At 37.2% G+C, this 20,925-nt stretch overlaps 1 protein-coding gene across 2 annotated transcripts; it reads right to left on the minus strand.

The window, feature by feature from the left end:
- Positions 1–4,598: 4,598 nt before the first annotated feature.
- ccdc85al (coiled-coil domain containing 85A, like) lies at positions 4,599–20,877 on the minus strand. 2 transcript variants are annotated; one of them, XM_019066212.2, is made up of 5 exons: positions 20,173–20,877; positions 18,054–19,053; positions 8,758–8,815; positions 7,317–7,353; positions 4,599–5,531 (listed from the first exon to the last, which is right to left on the minus strand). In XM_019066212.2, the coding sequence occupies exons 1-5, from the start codon at positions 20,407–20,409 to the stop codon at positions 5,526–5,528; spliced, it is 1,338 nt and encodes a 445-aa protein (XP_018921757.1). In that variant the 5' UTR covers positions 20,410–20,877; the 3' UTR covers positions 4,599–5,525. The 2 variants fall into 2 exon arrangements, with proteins under 2 accessions (XP_018921757.1, XP_018921758.1); XM_019066213.2 differs by lacking the exon at positions 7,317–7,353 and having other exon boundaries at positions 20,173–20,874.
- Between the last annotated feature and the right edge of the window lie 48 nt (positions 20,878–20,925).

The raw sequence follows: 20,925 nt of genomic DNA on the forward strand, positions 1-20,925 counted from the left end.
ATTCAATTCCACCTGTGTTCATTAATTATCTCGTTGGTATCCGTTCATTTAAACCCTGTGTTTTCCTGAGTTCCTTTGTTCTGTATTGGTTTGTGGTTGTACATTCTCCAGGTGATTCTCCTGTCCATTGTGTTTAAGTTGGAATTAAAGGCTATTTCCGTTCACTCCATCATCGTGTGCTTCTCTACAGCCACATTTGGTTACAGTTTCTTGTTTGTGCAATGTATTTTATGGTCACACTTCATTTTAAGGTCTAATTCTCACCATTACCAAACCATTAACTACAACTTTTGCCACAATCTCTTAATTTACTGCTTATTAATGGTTAGGTAATTAAGTTTAGATATTGGGTAGGATTAGGCATATAGAATATGGTCATTCACAAAATTTGTTCTACACTAATAAACAACCAATATGTTAATAGGCATTCTAATAAGCAACTATAGTGAGAATTGGTCCCTATACTAAAGTGTTACCTATTTTACTAATATTTTTATTTTGCATGTCTTTTGTGAATATATTATGTGCATGTGAATAATGTTTCATGCATGTGAATTTGGCTATGCATGTGTGCATCATCCCTTTTGTGTGAATTGTTATTGAGACCAGTCCAGCTCAATCTGTGATCCTTTAAGTAGTATAAGGATGGGGTTGTTAGTGTCCTGTTAGACCAATGAATTGCATGATCTAAGCCATTTCAATTGGTCATGGTGACAAATTATAGAATAAAACAAAGCCTTGATTAAGTGGTAAATGCATAGAGATATACAGTAATTCCAAACAAACTGAAAAAAATAGAAAATTTTGGTGGCATTTTAAATAGACACAGATAATTGATTCTGACCTTCAGAAAGAATTTATAAACCACCATGTGTACATTTTATGTAAACTGGCTCTCAGCTATAGAAAATTTGACCCTTTAAACTTCAAAAAAAAAAAAAAAAAAAAAAAAATTTTAAAGGGAAATGTCATTTATTGTGGCAGATCTTACAAACTTTGTTTTTGATTAAAAAGATAAAAAGGTAAAATAAAAAATAGTATTGGCTGTGTCCCAACTTTCAAATATGACTTTTGAAGTTCAAATAACATTTTTAAGGCAACACAATTAAACAATCAGTTGATGTGTTTGGCGAAATGTCAAATGTTGACCTTTGAAGTTCAAATGAAATAAAGGCAACAATTATTTATTTAATAATGTAGTTGTTTTATGTGTTTTGATGCTGTAGGAATGACGTCTCCTTCACATTATAAAACCTTGAGCAGTCAGGCCACCTTCATCAAAAACAGATCATGTGCTGTATTTCAGTATTTATAGATTCTGTGCTGGGCTCCGTATGCAGATTGAGCAATTGACCTGCTCCGACCTTGTTGGAATGTCCAGACTGCACTAGTGCCCTTCCTTGGAGCAATGACAGGTTCCTTCACACTTTTTATTCTCTGTTTCCATTATTCTCTTTTTCTTTATCCATCCACTCAACTGTTACTATGCACCTTCTTAATTATAATTATAAGCCTCCTTCTTTGCAATCATAACTCCTCTCCTAGTCTCTCTAATTGCAACACATTTATTGCACCCCTTCCAAATAATCAAAACTATTGTACTCTGCCCCTCCTTCCCTCTAATCATAACTTCTCTTATGCACCTCCTCCTCTATAGCCATTGACTCCCCAACTATACCTCCTTTTTATTATCTCCTTTTCTCAGCTGTACCTCCTTCTATCTTATCATAACTCAGCTGCTTCACCTTCCTTTTTTAGAACAATTACTCCTTCAGTGCTCCTTCTTCCCTTTAATGATAACTCTTATGCACCTCCTTTATAACCATAACCTCCTTCCTTCTAATCATATTTCTTCTACTGCCCTCTTCACTCTAACCATAATTCTTCTATTGCACCTCCTACCCTCTCATTATCTTTCTCTTTTGTACTTCACCTCCTTTACTATAATCAAAACCCTCTCACCTTTGCACCTTGCACCCTCTAATTATGACTTCCTTCATAACTCCCTCATATCATAATTGTAATCCCCTTCCCTCTAATATAACTCCTCTAGTGCACCTTGCTCTTTATTGCCATTATTCTTCAACTACACCTCCTTCTTTATAATTAACACCTTTTCTCCACTGCACCTCCTTTTCTGTAATCATAACTCAGCTGCTTCACCTCCTTCTTTAGAATGATTACTCCTCACTGCACCACATTCCCTCTATTGTGCCTCCTCTTTTTTACAACTCCTCAAGTGTACTTCCTTTAATCATAACTCCTTTTATGTTTCTTCTCTTTTATAGCCATTACTTCTCAATTACACCTTCTTTTTTATCATTAACTCTTCTTTTTTGGTGTGCCTCCTCTCTAATCAGAAATCAACTGCTGCACCTTCTTCTTTAAAACAATTACTCCTCTACAATTCTACACTATTACTTCTCTGCACCTCCTTCCCTCTAATCATAGCTCCGCTTATGCTCCTCCTCCTTTATAGCATTGCTCCATATTTACACTTCCTTCTTTATAATGATTAACTCCTCTGGTGCACCTCCTTCTATCTAATCATATTTCAGCTACTGCACCTCCTTCCTTAAAATCATTACTCCTTCCCTATAATCATATCTTCTGCATTGTGCCTTTTCTTTTATCACAACTCCACAACTGCAAATCTCTTAATCATAACTCCTCTATTGCACCTCCTTCCTTCTAAACATAACTTATTTTGCTCCTCCTCCTCTATAACATTACTCCTTAATTATACCTCCTTTTATATCTATGAACTCCTCTGCTGCACCTCCTTCTCTCTAATCATAAATCAGCTACTGCATCTCCTACTTTAAAACATTTACTCCCCATTGCACCTCCTTCTCTCCAAACGCAATGCCTGTATTGTGCCTGTCTTTTATCATAACTCATCATCAGCTGCTCCTTCCCACAAATTATAATTCCTTTTTTCCACCTTTACACCTTCTTCCCTTTTATAATACCCCCTCTACTGCACATTTGTCCTTCAATTATAAGTCTTATACTGCACATATTTCTCTGCTGTCATAACTCCTCTCCTCACCTCCTTCCTTTCAATTTAATTTCTTTTAATGCACCCCCTTCCCCTTTAAACATGATTTCTCTATTACACCTCCTGCCATCTGATCATAATTTTTCTTCCCTATAATCATATAATCTTCTCTCCTCTGTGCATTTAACTGCTTTACTGCACCTCCTTTCCACAAATTTACACTCCTCTGTCGAACCGCCCTCCCTCCAACACAACTTCTCTACTTCACCTTCCCTTCAATCATAACTTTTCGGCTCCTTATCTCACTACAGTTCTAATTGCTCAAACTTCCTCGATCAGATTAATCCTTTCTCCACCATTCCTGCGCTCATCTCTGCCATCTCTGCTTACCTACCGTTCTCCACACTTCTCTACCATTCACATCTTTTCTTTACTGTACTGCAATGCAGCAGAGCAGATCTGGGCGCAGCTCAGGGAACCTGAGAGAGCAGCCCTCTGTCAGCTCGCCTGCACTGGCAAAGATGTGTCTTAATCACACTGCGCTATCTCTCTCTCCTTTACTCTCCACATCAGGCATACAGTCTACAGTGGATCAGTTTGTTTGAAACTGAAACTGATATTGATTCATAGATAAGTGAATCAGTTGCTCACATCCTTTTCACAGTGGCAGAAAAATCTTCTAGCAAATAAGACTTCTGTATGGTTCTATATAAAAATGTATTATTAAATGAGTGAACTATAAACTCTATGCTTTTACTATTGTTTCTGCAGTGTACAGTATGCACTGTGCATAATAAAATGATTACAGTCTCAGTTTCTTAAATGTTTGATTCATGATTTGATTAGGCTAACAGCTTTTAAAACATTTTTAGACAGCAAAATTTAAAAACGTAATGTGATGAGGATTTGACTGTAGCATGGATATTACTGTTTGAAATATTTGTTGTGGCTTAATGCACATTTTGTTTCTTAAGAATAGAAGGCAGCATATTATGTGTGGTATTCAGTGAATAGTACACCAGTTTTACATTTCAAACACAGACCCTCAAGGGGTTTGATTTTAGTGTCAACCTGGGTGCAAGCTACTGTGAATTGCAAACTCTATAAACTCTTTTAAGAAACTAAGAGAAAGCATCTGCAAAGAACATAAAGGTCTATGCAGCTCTATTATAAAAGGCCTTTTTAACAGGGATCTTAAAGCACAGCACAGTTCTTATCCAAACAGTGTTTCTGGCATCAACAAGAGGATCAATTGATTTCATCACAGGCAAATGCTCAGAAACTAAAATCCGACTGGAGCCTCCCTGCTTGAGAAATGATGAAGCGGATTGAGGTCGGCCCTGAAGCCTAATCTCAAAACCAAAGCGAAAAGCTTCTGATTTCATGGGTGTATGATATTATGACAAAATAAAGACAATTTAAAAACAAATCCGATGGTTCCACTAATTTTCTATCATCCTGAAATGTCTAACGTGTCTAATTTACATGAAAACAGACTAAATTAGCAATTTGGGAATCTAGCTGCACCTGCAGATTGCTAACTAAAGCTTTGCGCTTTAGTGTTAGTGAAACAAATAATAAATGCCACGCAAGCATACATAATGAAAATCCTTTAATATTTTGCACATAGATATATTCATATTATTGTTATAATAATAACTGTAAGTCAAAAATAATAGTCATTATATGCATATAAAACTAATCCATTAATTTACTGTATGTACTATGCTGTATTTCTGTATATAAAACAACATGAAGAAACACCTCATTAGCTTATATACAGGAGCTTGGAGGGAAGGAATAATAAAGCCAATAAACACACACATACACACACACACAGAATCAGTGAAAACACTGATGAGGTTATTCAGTCACTGACAACATGTACAGAGTCCATTCTGCTTTCGTTGGTGTTCGTAAATTATACACAAACACCTTGCACTGGTGTCAGTCATGTAAAAAACAATCCAAGATATGGAAAAAACTAGCAAACATGATACTGATGCTCCATCATAGATGCCTGGATGAAAAATGAACAATAGAGATATTTCAAATAGCTTTGGTTGAAAAGAAACTGCATAAATAAACATCAAGGGCAGGGAAGCACCTTCAGAGAAGCCACAGCGTTGTGTTTCATGTATCCTATTGCTACTCAGAATGATACAGAGAGACACGATATAGAGAGAGGGACGGCTCGAGTGTTTGATTACCCAAATGAAGTACTGTTTAACATCTGTAAACCACAGGAGATATTTGAATTCTAATAGTCGTGTGTGGGTGTGTCTGTTTCTGTGGTTTGTGCGAGCGTCGTCTTTCACCCGAACGGGTGGGGAAAACATCCTGCGTCTCGCTCCAGTCCCTGTTGAAATGATTGCACCATAGGGTCCACAATGCGACTGATGTTATGAAAACTCAAATGGGGCCTGACTGCTCAGGGATGGAATATCTGCCTGGTGAAAGTGGGGCTCCAGGGGCCCCTGCATCAACCCAAACCTCCAAGCAACGGCGTGGTCAAGAGGAGCCATCAAAACTGTGGAGAAAGAAATTTTGCTTTAAGCTGTGGCAATTTTCAGCAATAAAACTCCAAAGTAGGATTTTTTTGAGTTTGAAACCATCTGCATGCTAGTGTACTCTTAAAATTTGGCAAAATAAACTTTTAGCTCATATATGTATATATGTATATATATGTATTTAAAATATTGATGTCCCGCTAGTATAAAAAGAAGTACACTTGAGCATACCTTTAAAAATAGTATTTATTACAAAACTAATATGCTTTTAAAGTCAATTCACACTGCACCAACAGATGCCAACAAACATCAACAGGCATGTTCGTCGGGTTTTGTCTGATCAGTGTGTTGGCATTGGTCAGCACTTGTTTTTGCAAAACATGCAGATCTGGGGGGCGCGAGGACTGGAATTGAGAACCACCGGTATTGTCATTATAATACGTAATTATGTCCCCACTGGATGCGACAAATGCCTCATTTATAATGGGTTTAAATGTTTTCGTCTTGGCGCTCCGGGACACATGCCATCACAGGGGCATAACATTTCCATCACACGCTTGAGGTATTCGGCCAATCACAATGCACTGGATAGCTGGCCAATCAGAGCACACCTCGCTTTTCAGAACAATGAGCTTTGTAAAAATTGACGTGCTTCAGAAAGGCAGGGCATAGAGGAGAAACAATAATGTACAGTATGTGGAAAATAAGGTGTTTTTTGAAACTTAAACCGCATAAACCCATTTCATTACACCAAATACACAACATAATGTTCTTTTTAGCAGCACCATATGACCCCTTTAAGAATTGGCCTTAAAAGAATAGACTTAAGTGCATACAATTTTCAGATACTTAATTACATTTATAATTAAATTAAATTGTATCATAATTTACATTCATATTGAGTGTGATTATTTGAACTTAAGATTGCTTTTTCACCTACTTAAGTAGAACTTAAGTACGATAGAGTCCACAGTCGAAAGCATTTAAAGTAACTAAAATATACTTTACCTGTATATCTTGTTAATATCATGAGCAATATGTTGGAAAAACTAGTAAATTGGCCTTAAAAGAATATACTTAAGTGCAAACCATTTTCAGACACTTAATTACATTTACAATTAAATTAAACTGAATTAAAATTTACATTTATTATAAGTGTGATTACTTGAACTAAAGAGTAAAACTTAAGTACATTAAGGTCTTACTGTAAGTATACACTACTTTTTAAGTAATTTATAGTTATTTCTGTTGTCTATACAATATGTGTAAGTCCACAGTTGAAAGCATTTATGGTAAAAAAAATATAATTTACCTGTACCTGGTTAATATTATGAGCAGTTTGTTGGAAAAACTAACTAACATTCACCAAAGTGTGTTACTTTTGTGGAACAGTTTTGAATTTTGAGCTTTTCCATGTCTGTTCTTATTGTGTAATTTCTGCTGAAGCTTGTATGTCCCATATTTAAATATTATACCATTGTAATGATAAAGTTGAGTTTCACTTAAAATATAGTAACAATCAAATTATAATTATAATCAAGTCCTTTGCCCTACACCAATTTTTGTCCCATCAAATGCCCTTAATACCAGAAGCCGATTAGGTTGTACTTCTTCAGTAAGAAAAGTAGCTTAATTTGGAACTGTATACTAGCATACTACTCTTACAATTTATGCAATATGGCGGAAATAGGAAGAGTAGATTGCTATTCCAAATTCATCTTATGCCAACACTGGACAGAAAACTGTCAAATCAAAAATAATTTAATGTGGTCTTCACATACATACATGTGTCATCATTTACTAACCTCTGTTTTGTTCCCACCCTGTATTAGTTTCTTTTTTCTGTGAAACAAAACAACAACAACAAAAAAAGAGATCTTCAGGAGGGCTTTAGTTATTAATTCGAGTAAAATGACTGGTGATTTATACTGTCAAGCTCCAAAATAGGCAAAAAGGCACCATAAATGAAGTCCATAGGACTTGTGCTCCATATTTAAATTCTTCTGAAGTGCCTCTGCCGTATTTCAAACATATGCAGCGTTTATCAAACTTGTTTTGTCGACTGAATGCAAGCATAAATAAGACTTGAGAACTCCAACAAAGGGGTTTTTGGGAGCTTGGCAGTATAAGTAATATTTGTTTGTTTTACAGAGGAAAGGAAATAATACAGGGAGGGGTCTGAACATGAAGGTGAGTAAGCGATGACAACATTTTCACTTACAAAATGACAAAACTGTTCATTTAATGACAGGTTTTACAAGAGGATTACAGAAATCATCCCTGTATGGCATGGAAGTTGGTGTCTTTAATTACAACAAACAACAAGAAATTGAAAATCAGCATTCCTGTGAAATCTTGATGGGATTGGTGAGTAATCCCTAAGGACAAACGTCTGCCTTTCAGCTATTAAATATTAACAAAGACAATTTCTGCCCCAGCTGGGCAGCTTTACGAGATCACAGATAGACAGGGTCACCTCTGCCGTTGTATTCATACGCATATGGATGCATACATGGGCACATGTCCCCATGTGGGCTCTGTTTTTAACTATAGTAAGCTGCCTCGCTGTGTAACATCTCTTCTTTGACAGCACTCTAACTGAAATGAAAATTGAAATGCTCTATATAGGCAGCAACCCCATTAGGATCAACCTCAGACGCCGCAGTCTGTTCATGCATATTGCACACAAAACTGGAAAGCACTTGGGAAAATCAGATCAGACAGAACTCTGACTGCTTCACAATTTCCGGGAGTCAGGGTGAGCAGGTCAGTCTGCCAGGAAATAAAATTCTGTGTACCTACTTAATATAATGAGCATTTTGGTGGGAAGAACTAGTCTCTGGATTTGTGTTTAGATTTTTGAAAGATTCTCTTTCTCTGCAACATTGTAGACCTGTAGAACTATTTCAGTGAGTTTGTTGGTCTGTAAATATTTGGTAGAATAATTCAATTTGTAATCACTTTTTTCTATTTTTTCATTGATACTTTAAATAAATTATATTTACATTTGTCATTTTGTCATATTTATTGAAATCTGCACTTACTGTAGTTTGTTGCACTGCATCAGCAAAGGATAGAATGCTGTCTTAGATGTTGCTCTTTCTTATAAGGCAGCATAATTTAGCTGCCTACTGCTTTGGAACAGCCTTCACTTCAGGAACAGGACAGTGATGCCTTAAAATGCTGTCTGTGTAGGCAGCTCATTCAGTTTTGGAACAGAGCCGAAGTCATTTGAGCAGAACTCACCTGTCCCAGAGCTTCACGTTCCTGCAGTTGTTGCTGCAACATCCTGCTGATATCAAAGCTGTGAAGATAAAAAAAAAAGACTTTTATGAAGTTTTTGTGCACAGCAGTCGGATCTGGAAGAACAAAGCCCATTCATTTTCTCAATAGGGGAATATATTTTTAATGCATGTAAATCCACAAAAGACCTTTCAAAGATTGTTAAGCAAAGATGAATTTGGTTCCGCAGGAGCCATGCTGTTACCAAAATATATATAAATATATGAATATTTTGAAAATACAGTGATTGATTTTACTCTTGTAAGCAAAAGTCAGTTGAATAGTTTTACTTCTTATCTGCATTTTTGCTGCAGTTAAATCATTTGAGTCTGTCGTAAAAGACTTTTATACAGTTTTTTCATATTCAGTTTTCATAAACCTACTTTTTTTTCAGTGCATCAAAGGTTGTAATGTCATTATTTGTCTTGGAGCTGGTTGTTTTTCATAACATAACGTTCATAACTTTTTAATAAAAAAGGAATCTCTACCCTCTTAAAAATAAAGATTCCAATGTTTTTTTTTTTTTTTTTTTTTTTTTTTTTCATTTCCCCAGCAATCCTATTAAAGAATCATTTGGAGTCCCAAAAGAACCTGTCAGTAAATAGCTCTAAAAACTAACAATATTTTTTTCCTAAAGTAAAGAACTTTTTAATAATCTGGGGAACCCTTTTCCACTATAAAAACCTTTTTCATTACTGGAACATTTCCATTGATGTTCAAAGTTCTTCATGGAACCATAAAGTAGATGCCAAAAAAGACCTTCATTATAGGAGTGTATTAACGAAAAATACTTCTGGAACCAAGGCCACTTATTGTCATAATACAATCTTCAACAATGGGCACAGAATAAAAAGCATTTGGATTTGGCTTTTCCACAGAAGTGTTGGTAAATTTCGTTGAGGTTTGTGCACATTAAGGTTGACACTGAGGGTGGTCTGTAGGAAATAAGAGGCTTTTGACTTAATTTGTTGCCCTCACAGTGCCTGAGCAGTTATTTTCTTTTTTTAAGGTTTAGTTGCACACTGGAGACCACAGGCAAACCCTCTTGTTTACCTGCTTTTTTGAGCCTGGCGACAACATTTTCTTCTGCTCAGACTAAACCAACTGTGAACCTGTCTGCTTTTCCCATATGCCACCCTCATCAAACACACACACAAGCAGACATACCAGTCCTTTGGGTTGAAAAACCTCACTCTGTGGAGGGTGTATTTACCAGAGTAAGAGCATACAGTTAAATACAATTCACAGTGTCTCTTCTACATTCTCAGACTGCTCTTAAGAGTAGCTTCAAACTGACATGCAACATACCAGTGCACCTTTCATTGGCAGGCTAATCAGCGCTTAGCCAGTTTTCCGGTACTCTGACTGTTCAAAGTCATTCGATATTCATTCAGATAGAGTGATGGCACATCCATTCTTTCTGAACTCGCCTCCATTAAGCCAGCATCAGTAGTGCTCTGTTTCATTCACCACTTCTGTTTTTTCATCTCGTTATCATATTTGCTTCAGGCGTGCATACGCAGTCGGCCATTAAAGATTCATGCCAATCTGTGGACTTCTAAAAAACACTTTAGGAGGCTTTAGCAGACATCCTGGCCAGTTTATCCGCTAACATTCACAACGTGAAAGGGGATAAAGCGCAGGAACAACCGGGAACGCAAAGCAAAACTGATGTCCTGGAGAGAGATAGGCCCTCTGCTTTGATCAAACAGCAGATAATAAGAACGACAAAGAGGTTTTGGACTCTTCTCCACAAATGCTCAAAGGATGATCAAGGATAAGGATCCAATCAATATTTGGTGATGAAACAAATCAAAAGCAAGGATTCCCAGTATCATGCAATCAAGATTAGATTTGCATCCATTGAAGCACAGTGTTCTCCAATCATACTGGACAACATGATCATCAGGCTTTGCTGTCATTAATTTTGGCATGGAATAAAAATGTATCCTATCTGTTTTTTAAAAACATGTTAGAGAATGTATTATGATGATGATTCACCCATGCATATGGTTCATTTTTTAAATTTGTTTTGGCCTCATAATTATTAATCAAAATGTCATAACTGGGCCTTCCAGTGAAAACAACAGAGACTTTAACATATGTGACATATGCGGGACTTTGCATGATCATTGATCATGATCATTTAGTACACTTATGAAACTAGTCATACAACAGTAATATGGGAGAAAAGATCTGTTGCTACTTCCATTTTATTTTGACTTTAAAGCAAAAAGGGTTTTAGTTTGAGAAGAACGTGAGAAGTTTGAGAAGAGGAGAGCTAAACTGACCATAAAATATACAATTTGGTGCATTTGCTGATATTTCTATGACCAAAAAACAAGATTATTCTGAGAGCTTGTAATGTAAATCAATGTCATGCATATAAATATCAGTTGTCACTCTATATCTGCCAATACACAATGGTATTTAAATGCTTAGTTTTATTATCAAAGCTCTGTAGTTTTTATTGTGAAGGTCAAAACATATAATACAAAGATTGAGAAATGAACAAATAAACTTGAATCAAATGTCTAATATAAAATACTTAATACTCACATTTTAACGTCAGTATAAAATGTTTAAAGTATGAAGTCTTTTGGGGTTATTGAATTCTTAGATCATTTATGTGAAACATGGCAGGAGATCCAAATCTCTTGTCGTATTTTACCATCAACATTAACAATCATTATACTAGGCTTTACATTATAATAATGCCCTAAGCATGCGTTTAGCTCTTGAGCTTGAATATTGAAATTGCATTGTGTGGGCTTTTATAATGTCACTGCGCTTCTTGGCTGGTAGCTTATAATGTTCAATTTGCCCTGAGAGCTCATGGGCTGATATTTATGCCATGTGTGGCGACTCAGATCTGTCAGATAGAGTCTATCCTGAGAGAGGCGGCGCTGAGGTCAAGATGTGTGATTTCATATTTGTACAAGTTCAAAACTTCTGTCAAGATGAATATCTCTTTCACAATCTCCCATCTCTATAACAAATACACACAAACACGCTGCTACCGCAAATGCAGACAGACTTAAACATTTCCATCATCGTAAAACAGGGATTATGGGAGAATGTCCTATATTTTTACAGATCATGGGAAAGCTTAAGCTCTGCAAGCGGGAGGGGGATCACAAAATTCACTGAGAAGAGCAGCTACTTGCTCTATTCTCAATTGTTTAGAATTAATAATTAAAATAAAACAGTTATAAATAGATGCAGGCATCATAAGATCAGTTTTCACACATTTTTGTAACAAATTATTTTTTTGCTCACCACTGTGGACATTTGCTTGCAATCTATTTGTAGTGTAATTTTATTATTCAAAGGCATAGTTTCATAAATACTTGCCTATAAAAGCACAGATGTTGTCTTAGTTAATCATTTTCACACATCTGCAGTCCTAATGATCCTAATTGTAGATTCTGCATGTACTATAAGAACACACTTTAGCCCCGCTCCAAACATCAGCCTTAGGCTTTGTTCACACTGCACATATGTCATATGTAACCAGATCAGATTTTTTTTCAGAGTCACTTTTGCACCATTCTTGAGACTTTAGCAATAGATGTAGCAAAAATGCATGAAAAATGACAGTTTGCCATATGTTTTTATTTCTTGTTGTAATATGGAAGATTCACCAAAATCTAATTTCTGAAGTCTGATCAAGGCCTTAGACTCTGTAAATGGCAAAAAAAAAAAAAGAAAAAAAAAAAAAGGGAAAGGATGTTTCAGCGCACATGCTGAAAAATAGCCAATTGGAAATTCTCTCTGAATGTTAATTATTTTGTCTGTTAAGTTTTGCTGATTGTGTGATTGAAGTAAAAAGAGTTGAAATTGCTTAAACACACTAAAATAATGTCATATACTGTATCATCCAAAGGCCACAATGCCCCTCACAGAGCATGCAAACTGAAGGTCATTGCCTAATGAAGCTCACTGCACATTCATGCATCTCACAACTGTGTTAAACCATATCCCTTCAGACAGAGTCACGTTCAGTTCAGTCTGCTGCTGCCTCCACTTAAGTGCAGATTTCGTTCTCTTAATCACACACATAACTTATTTTTTTTTTTTTATATTAAACACAAAAACAATGGGATTTTGCTGTGTGCTACTGCTGAAATACATGGAAATAGGAAACCTGTCAGAAAACAGTTGTTTTTGCAATTATGCATGGTGCAAAAACACATGCAGTTTTTTTTTTTGTTTTTTTTTTTTTTGTGAAACGCACAATCCTCACATAAAGCCATGACTCAACAATCTGAGCTGAGCCTGCCGTGACAATCCATTAGGGGCCCGTGACTAAGAGCTCACTGTAATATTCTTTCCCAGGGAAATAAAAATACTCAAATATGGTGCACAGGGCAAGAATTATAGGATGTTTTCTAACTTTCCAGATCCTGTTTTTGTTCACTTCATCTGCTTAAACCAGGCCACTGCCTAAATGTTAGCCTATTATTTTCTATAACATTTTTGAGCATCAGTTAAACACTGCTAAAGACAACAAGGAGGCCATATATATAATTTAATAAATTTCACATGCGAGTCAGTTCCTTTTTTAGCCTTTTTCCACCTTTATTTAAAATAATATTTACATATTTTGCTTATATAACATATTTATATTATACACAGTTGATTTGTTATTGCCTAATTATTTTTATATTTTTATAACTGAAGTCATTGGTGTCAATTCAACTGAAAATAAAATAGAATAAATGCAACCATTAATAATAACTTGTATAAGAGTATAAACTGTACTAAAATAAAATTAAATGTAACCTTAACTAAAATAAATAAAACTAAAATGTAACCTTCACTATACAATAATTTGTTAAAAAGTGTAAACTGTAATAAAATAAAATAATGTACTGTTTTAGATTTATTATATAATAGTTTCTTAAAGAGTTTAATCTTTACTAAACTTTTTATAAAATGAAATAACACAAATGCAACCTTCATATACAATGATTTTGTAATCTTAAAAAATAAAATAAAGTTATGTTTAAAAAAATAAAATGTAACCATCATTATACAATAATTTGTTAAAGTGTGTAAACTTTACTAAAATAAAATAATAAAATGTAACTTTTATTATAAAGGTTATAAACTTTGCTTAAATTAAATTGAATTAAATTAAATTAAATTAAATTAAATTAAATTAAATTAAATTAAATTAAATTAAATTAAATTAAATTAAATTAAATTAAATTAAATTAAATTAAATTAAATTAAATTAAATTAAATTAAATTAGGGCTTGAGTGTTTACCTGATTATTCAGCAGGACACCTGTAAGACTGTTAGTGGAAGTGGGGGAAAGGTCTATGCCTACTGTATGTGTGGAGGTAAACACTGAGAAAGCCGTCAGCTTCAGGGCTAAATTTAGAGCCGGAGTCAGAGGGGGGTATCTCCCAAGGTCACGGAGGAGCACACGCAACCTAACGTTCACACTCACACTAACACACTCCCACATACACACACAGCAATTGAGATACAGGTTTGCCTAAACCACAGGCTTCCCTGGGGACTGAGAGTTTGAGTCTGAAGAGGTCTGACTTCTGTATTATCAGAAAATGGCCTTTTTTTCAGGAGTTGTGTAATGGCCGCTTTGTCTCCTCTTTAAAAGCCTCACTCTTATCTGTGGTATTAGGAAGGTCTCAGTTTCGCCACGGCTTGAACTGAAGTGAAAGTAGCTGAGAAAGAAATCTCACATGCATAAAAGCAGAAAAGCTTAGACGAGCACACTGATGTAATTCAACAGGCTAGAGTTTATGAGAGAAGCAGCGATGTCAGCTTTAAATGACTTCAAATTCTAATTTATTTCACAATCACACTATGCTATTGTATGGCTTCAGAGTCACGTGGACTACTTTTATGATTTTTTTTTTTTTTATGGTGCTTAGTGTCTAAACGTTTGCAAAGCTTGTTACAGTTTGATGGAAAAGATTGACTGCTGTATTATTAAAAATGTCTTTTATGTTCCACAGAAGAAACAGAACTTACAGGTCTGGCATGACATGTTGGTTAGTAAATGATGACAGAACTTTCATTTTTGGGTGAACTGGTCCTTTAACCTTGCTCTGTGTAAAAAAACACACACTTTGGTCCCTCCATCTGTTCATAGTGTGAGGTCAGCAAGAGAGAAACAAAGAATAGAGCACCCATTTTTCTCTGCCTTTAAAACAATGCCCTCATTTTAATGTTCAGACTTTCAAGACATCAGAATATTAACAGATGCTGCCAAATACTGTACTGCCTGTATGGAAACAGCTTTCATGTGAAATCCAAAACCAGCGACCAAATTTCCGGCATGAGCTGACAGCATTAGCTACTGTACAACGTGATTCCCATGCAAAGTCCAAATAAAGCTCCCCTGCATCTTACCCAGAAAAAAAAGCTAGCAGCATGATGGCATAAAGATTAGTTTAGAGGAGGTCAAGAGGTGCCTGTTTTCATGCAGGATTTCGTTGAAAAACACAGAGGGATTGTCTTGTGACGCTGTTATTTAGATGCTCATTTATCTGAACTTTGTTGGCTGAAGTCACTGTAATGTTTATAATCATGTGCTTTGGCTTTTTGAATAAGAGCCACACGCTAAGAAAGCAGAAAAATTATAATTCTCTGAAAACCCCTTACAGGATCATCCAGAGCTTCAACATCACTACATCTACGCACAAGTTTAATTCCCACAACAAATATTATGGTTATGATTTGCAGCGACTGCACACACTGCAACACACTCCATTTGAATTAATAGCTACACAATGCAATGTCAATACGGTAATGACTAACATCATGCCGGTCTGCAAATAGGCATACAAAGCTCTTATGTCACGAACTGTGACATAATCCTGGTTAAACTGTGATATAACAGTGATATAACTTAAAAATTCATTTTACTACAAAATAAATAAATAGCATTGGCTGTCTAGGCACCATGACCGCAACAATAAAATGCTGACAATGCTGATAGATTCTCTATAAAACCAGGCACATCAACATATACAGATGCCAGAACTGGAGTGTTTTTTGGAGTGTACTACCCCTTTAAAACCAATACTTTACACACACTCTATTAGATCATCAACACCACAAAGCATTTCAGAGCCTCATTAGGGTCGTTCAGAGGAAGATATGGATGATATGGAAGTGTACAGGGTCAGTGGACATGCGGTTTTCCCTTTGGGACCAACACCAGAACAGACTGTGACAGTGACAAATGTCTACAGCAGCATTACAGACACGTAGGACAATGTTGAAACCACAGCATCCAGCAACAACAGTCATCTTGTTAGCAATTACCTTTTATTGTTAGTGCTGAGCTGAAAGCCATTCTTGAGGTTCTTTGCCAGTTGTAAAGCTAATATCTTTCAACAACTATTATCGATTTCATTTTGACAGTGAGAGAATGTTTTTTCGTCACCAGGAAGGTGCTACCGTAAACGTAACGAATAAATCTTATCTGAAAAGATGAGGGAAGCTAATTTAACTGTCGAGAGTCAGCTAAAGAAGTTCTTCTGTATTTTGAGTTATTTAAATCAGGACATCAATCTGCTCTTTCTTGGTCCTTATTTCATCTTAAGGGGGCATTTCTTGAAGCTAATGAATGCAAAGTGAGTCACATCTTTCACCTTGAGGTGAGTGTTTTATGGGTGGTGTGAACTATAGGCTACTCAGCATGTTCTCCTGTACAAATCGTTATCTGCAGCTGTGGGATATGCACATAGCTGCCTAGAGCCTTTGATTTGCACCATTTCTCTAATGTGTGTGTTTATTTAAAATCATGGGATTTTGAACAGTCAGCACATCTTTTACCTCATAACAAGCTAGCAATTTCGTAAAGAACATACGTAAAGTAGCAAAAATGCTACATTTTACTATTCCATGGGGCCGCCGAAGAGGAGTTGTGAATGGCAGTGAAACGACACATGACACAGCCAAAATGATATAGGATATAGGATATAGTAGTCCCAATTACATTCTTACTGCACACATATGTGGAACATACTTTTTTTTTAACAGACAAAGAAAGTTAAATGTATCATCAAATGTACTTAGTGTGTGATTTTAAATGAAGTGTTTGATTTATAATTTCACCTATTATGTGTGTGTGTATGCTGAGGTGTTTGTCTCAGTTACAAAATAGAACCATTGCATTAGCATGATATTTGTGATTTTTTATTTTTTTTATTTTTTTGCTAATGCTAATTCTATGGTTTTTAATACATGGTATCCCATAGCAATCTCTATAGAGGACCTCTAAGTACCTTTGTAACTTTGCACAGAAATGTGCATTCTTAAATGAGGCAAAATAGGACACTTTCTGAATGGGAAAGTCCAGTTCCTTAGATTTGATACTCATTGATACCAGGCATAGGTCTGGTGTCTCTGGAGAAATAATTAACTGTGTTTCAAGATGGATGAGCCAATCGTGAGTAACTTCAGCAGAGTCCATGGCAATCTGCCTGTGGGTGGCAGGCTAGTCTGAAGAAAACTGCAAAGACCTCGACATCAGCAATCATCAGACATCAGGGCTATGCTGCCTTCACGTGCTATTGGAGTTATTGGAAATGAATGGCCTCAGGAGCCATATTTATGATTGGGAAACTCAAAGTTTCAGAGTTGAGTGCGCCATAAACTTTAAACATGGCGGAGGAGATAACCAAATGTATAAATAACCATATGATGCATACTGTGTGTATTTTACACAGCATTTATAAAATTTATTTGACACTGTATTGCTAGATTAGGGTGTCCAATCCTGCTTCTAGAGGTCTGATGTCCTGCAGAGTTTAGCTCCATCCTGTCCAAACACCAGCTGTATCTAGTAATCTTGATTAGCTGTTTCAGGCTGTTGCAGAGGTAAACTCTGCAGGATAGTGCCAGGAACAGGATTGGACAGTGTGGGTAATGTTTATATGTGCCAATGAATGGGATGCTACATTGTATTCGAAATCTGTTGGATACTGACTAAACATCTTCTATGTATATATATATATATATATATATATATATATATATATATATATATATATATGGCTTTAATAAGATTTCCCCAAGAAATAGGCAAGAATACACTTGCCATCCTCCATGATTCCTATTCTTTCCAAGAACAAAGCACTTGAACGTGACAAACTCATCATCACGACTTGAGAAGTGGAAAGTAGGACATTTCTAAACATGCACATTTTTCGATCAGACCTCTTAAAGATCTGTTATGTGTCGTTTTATGTGTCATTTTGCAAGTCAGACCCACCATTCACGCCATTGTAAAGGCTCCGATGGTGTGGCGACAGCTCTTCTCCTGCCAATCTCCGAGGTGACATCTCTCTACCAGGGCTGCCAAACTTTCCATGTTCAGGGCTCATGCTGTACTGGTGCCTCAGCATCTCAGGACTACTTCCTCCCAGCTTGCTTTTGTCATGGTGGAGCTCTGATGTTCCTAGCAGCAGGTGTCTAGCTTCTGGACTCCCAGGCCCACTTCCTAAGCTGCCCCTGTGCCTCTGGATGTAGAGCTCAGGACTCATGGTTTGTCCTGGAGCCAGATGGTGCTTCGGATGAGTCTCTGGACTACGGTGGCCCAGGGATCGACCGTACTTTTCTGGACTAAGCCCTCTAATCAGCCGATGGTCAGGCACAGATATGGAGCCACAGCGTGGTCGGCAGGGCTGGGGCAGTACAAAGGGATACTCCAGGCTGGTACTTCTGTGCCGGACGGGAGGCTCAGGGCTGGAGATTTCCACCCGATCTCCTTCCGCTCTTTTCCCAGGACGAGCCTTCTGGATCTCCGGGCTTTTATTCCCAGTTCCTCCGCTAGACGGCGGCTGTGGCTGCTTATGGTGTGGATGCTCAGAGCTGTCAGTGCTTCCAGCACTAGAAGTACTGCTTCCATCCCCCACATCCCGCATCAAGCCGGGTACCAAAAGCCCACTTTGACTATCAATGGAGTTGCGACACCCAATGGACCCCGTCCCACTTTGGCCTCCTTCCCCTCCGCTGCCTCCTTTCTCCTCTTCTATCAGCAGACAAAGTTCCCTAAGCTCCTGGTTCTCCCGAATGACCTCCTCCTGCTTGCGCTCCAGTTCTGTCAGCTTCTGAAGATACAGTGCCACCTCCTTACGCATAACGCTGGCACTGAAGCGGCCCAGACGCTGCCACTCACGCGACACCCGCTTGCCCTTTTGCCGGTCATCGTCCAGAAAACAGCACAGGTCTCGCAGTTCCCTATTGTCGTCCTGCAGCTTCTGGTTTACCTCCCATCACAATTGTGAAAAAAAAATATACAAAAAGTGTTTACATATTTTAAACTGTTGCTATTTAAGGACAATTCTTGAGGACATACAAACTATATCATATCATTTCTTTGATTTAATAATTCATTATGAGACTAAAGTGTAGTTAAAAGGGGTTGTTCAAGCAGAGCTCTCATGTATTTCTGTCACTGATCTAAGATAGAACAGTCTAAAGCTATGATTTTCTCGTAGTTGCCACATTTGACAAAAATCTGCTTGTCCATTAAAGCAACAGCTCACCTGACACACATGAGAACCAAATGAATTTGGCATCAGTGTTACCAAACTCTGCGTGACACACGATTATTGAACTTGAACTGAGATTAAAGATCTTCAAAATATTTGTAGTGAACGTCAACTAAGCTAAATTGCATGGCTTAAAAAAAAAAACGTATATATAGGGCAAGTGTCATATGGACTATTTTTATGGAACTTGACAGATGTGGTCATTGTCTTTATATGACATAAAGCTGAAATGTAAAAAAAAATTATAACAATAATAATGTATTTTTTGATAATCTGTTCATTTAAAGGGTACAACATTGTGCATTTTTATATGAATGTTTATTTATATGCAACTTGACAGATGTGGTCATTGTCTTTATATGACATAAAGCTGAAATGTAAAAAAAAAATTATAATAATAATAATGTATTTTTTGATAATCTGTTCCTTTAAAGGGTACAACATTGTGCATTTTTATATGAATGTTTATTTATATGCAACTTTCATGGTTTAAATGTGGGAAATGCTCACATCCATGCACAACAGGTGTTTTACCAGCAGTTCAAACATCAGAAATATCAATGATTAATTATAAATTATAAATAAAGAGTTATAAATAATTATAAAATATATTTATAACTATTTAAAAAACTAAGGTACTCATTGCTTATATCAGTGTTAAGTTGTTTTCTTTTTTTCCAGCAGCTTTTCGTTTTAATCAGAAGAAAAGCATATAATGCAACAAGAAATTATTCAATGCGTTATTCCTACAAGAAGAATGATGTGCACCTAGGTGCTTCTGGCGCATCCTCAGAGAGCGCAGGTGTGCTCCAGACACCCATGATCTCATCTGCTCACCTTCAGCCCCCGGATCTCGTTCAGATGCAGCTGGAGGCTGCGGTTCACCTCCCGAATCAGATTACTGTGATCCAGAATGACGCTCATTTTATCGGTTTCAGACCTTCGGAGTCGCTGCACCAGTTCCTCTTTGCTCCATTGGAGGAGCTCTTCATCCGTGAGGTTGGAGATGTCTTCTGCTGGACTTTCTGGCGCCTTGGATCCAGGCTGTGCTTGTAGAGATTGTGCTTTCTCCATCAGGAGTGGCGAGCTGCTGCTGTGATACCAGGTGCTGATCAAATATTAATGAGGCAGGCAGCATCCGCTGTGTTAGGAGGAGTCAGGGAGACAGAGGACGCATCGTGGAGTGATGCCCGGATCCGATGCCCTTAGAGTGGGAGTCGCCTCGAGTTTTCCCAAAGCAACAGCTGATGCAGCTCACGAGTAGGAGGAAGGGCGGCATACAGAACAAGTCCGCCCAGATTATTCAGCATCGACTCCCATTCATAGTTCTTGTAAGTTGGGGAAAGTGACGGTACAGGATAGCCGGGGAGATATGGGTGGTTTCAGGCGGCCCGATGCGCTCGCCTCCGTCCGCCTCTGCGCGCTCCAGCATCCTCGTGGAGATGGAGGAGGAGAGACGCAGCATCCGCAGCCAGAGCTCCGGAGAAATGAGCGTGACTGCAGCGACTGAGTAAATTCTCTCTCTCTCTCTCTCTCTCTCTCTCTCTCTCTCTCTCTCTCCTCTCTCTCTCTCTCTGTGTGTGTGTGTGT

Source organism: Cyprinus carpio, chromosome B6 (assembly GCF_018340385.1).
Source record: "Cyprinus carpio isolate SPL01 chromosome B6, ASM1834038v1, whole genome shotgun sequence".
NCBI classification, from domain to species: Eukaryota; Metazoa; Chordata; class Actinopteri; order Cypriniformes; family Cyprinidae; genus Cyprinus; species Cyprinus carpio.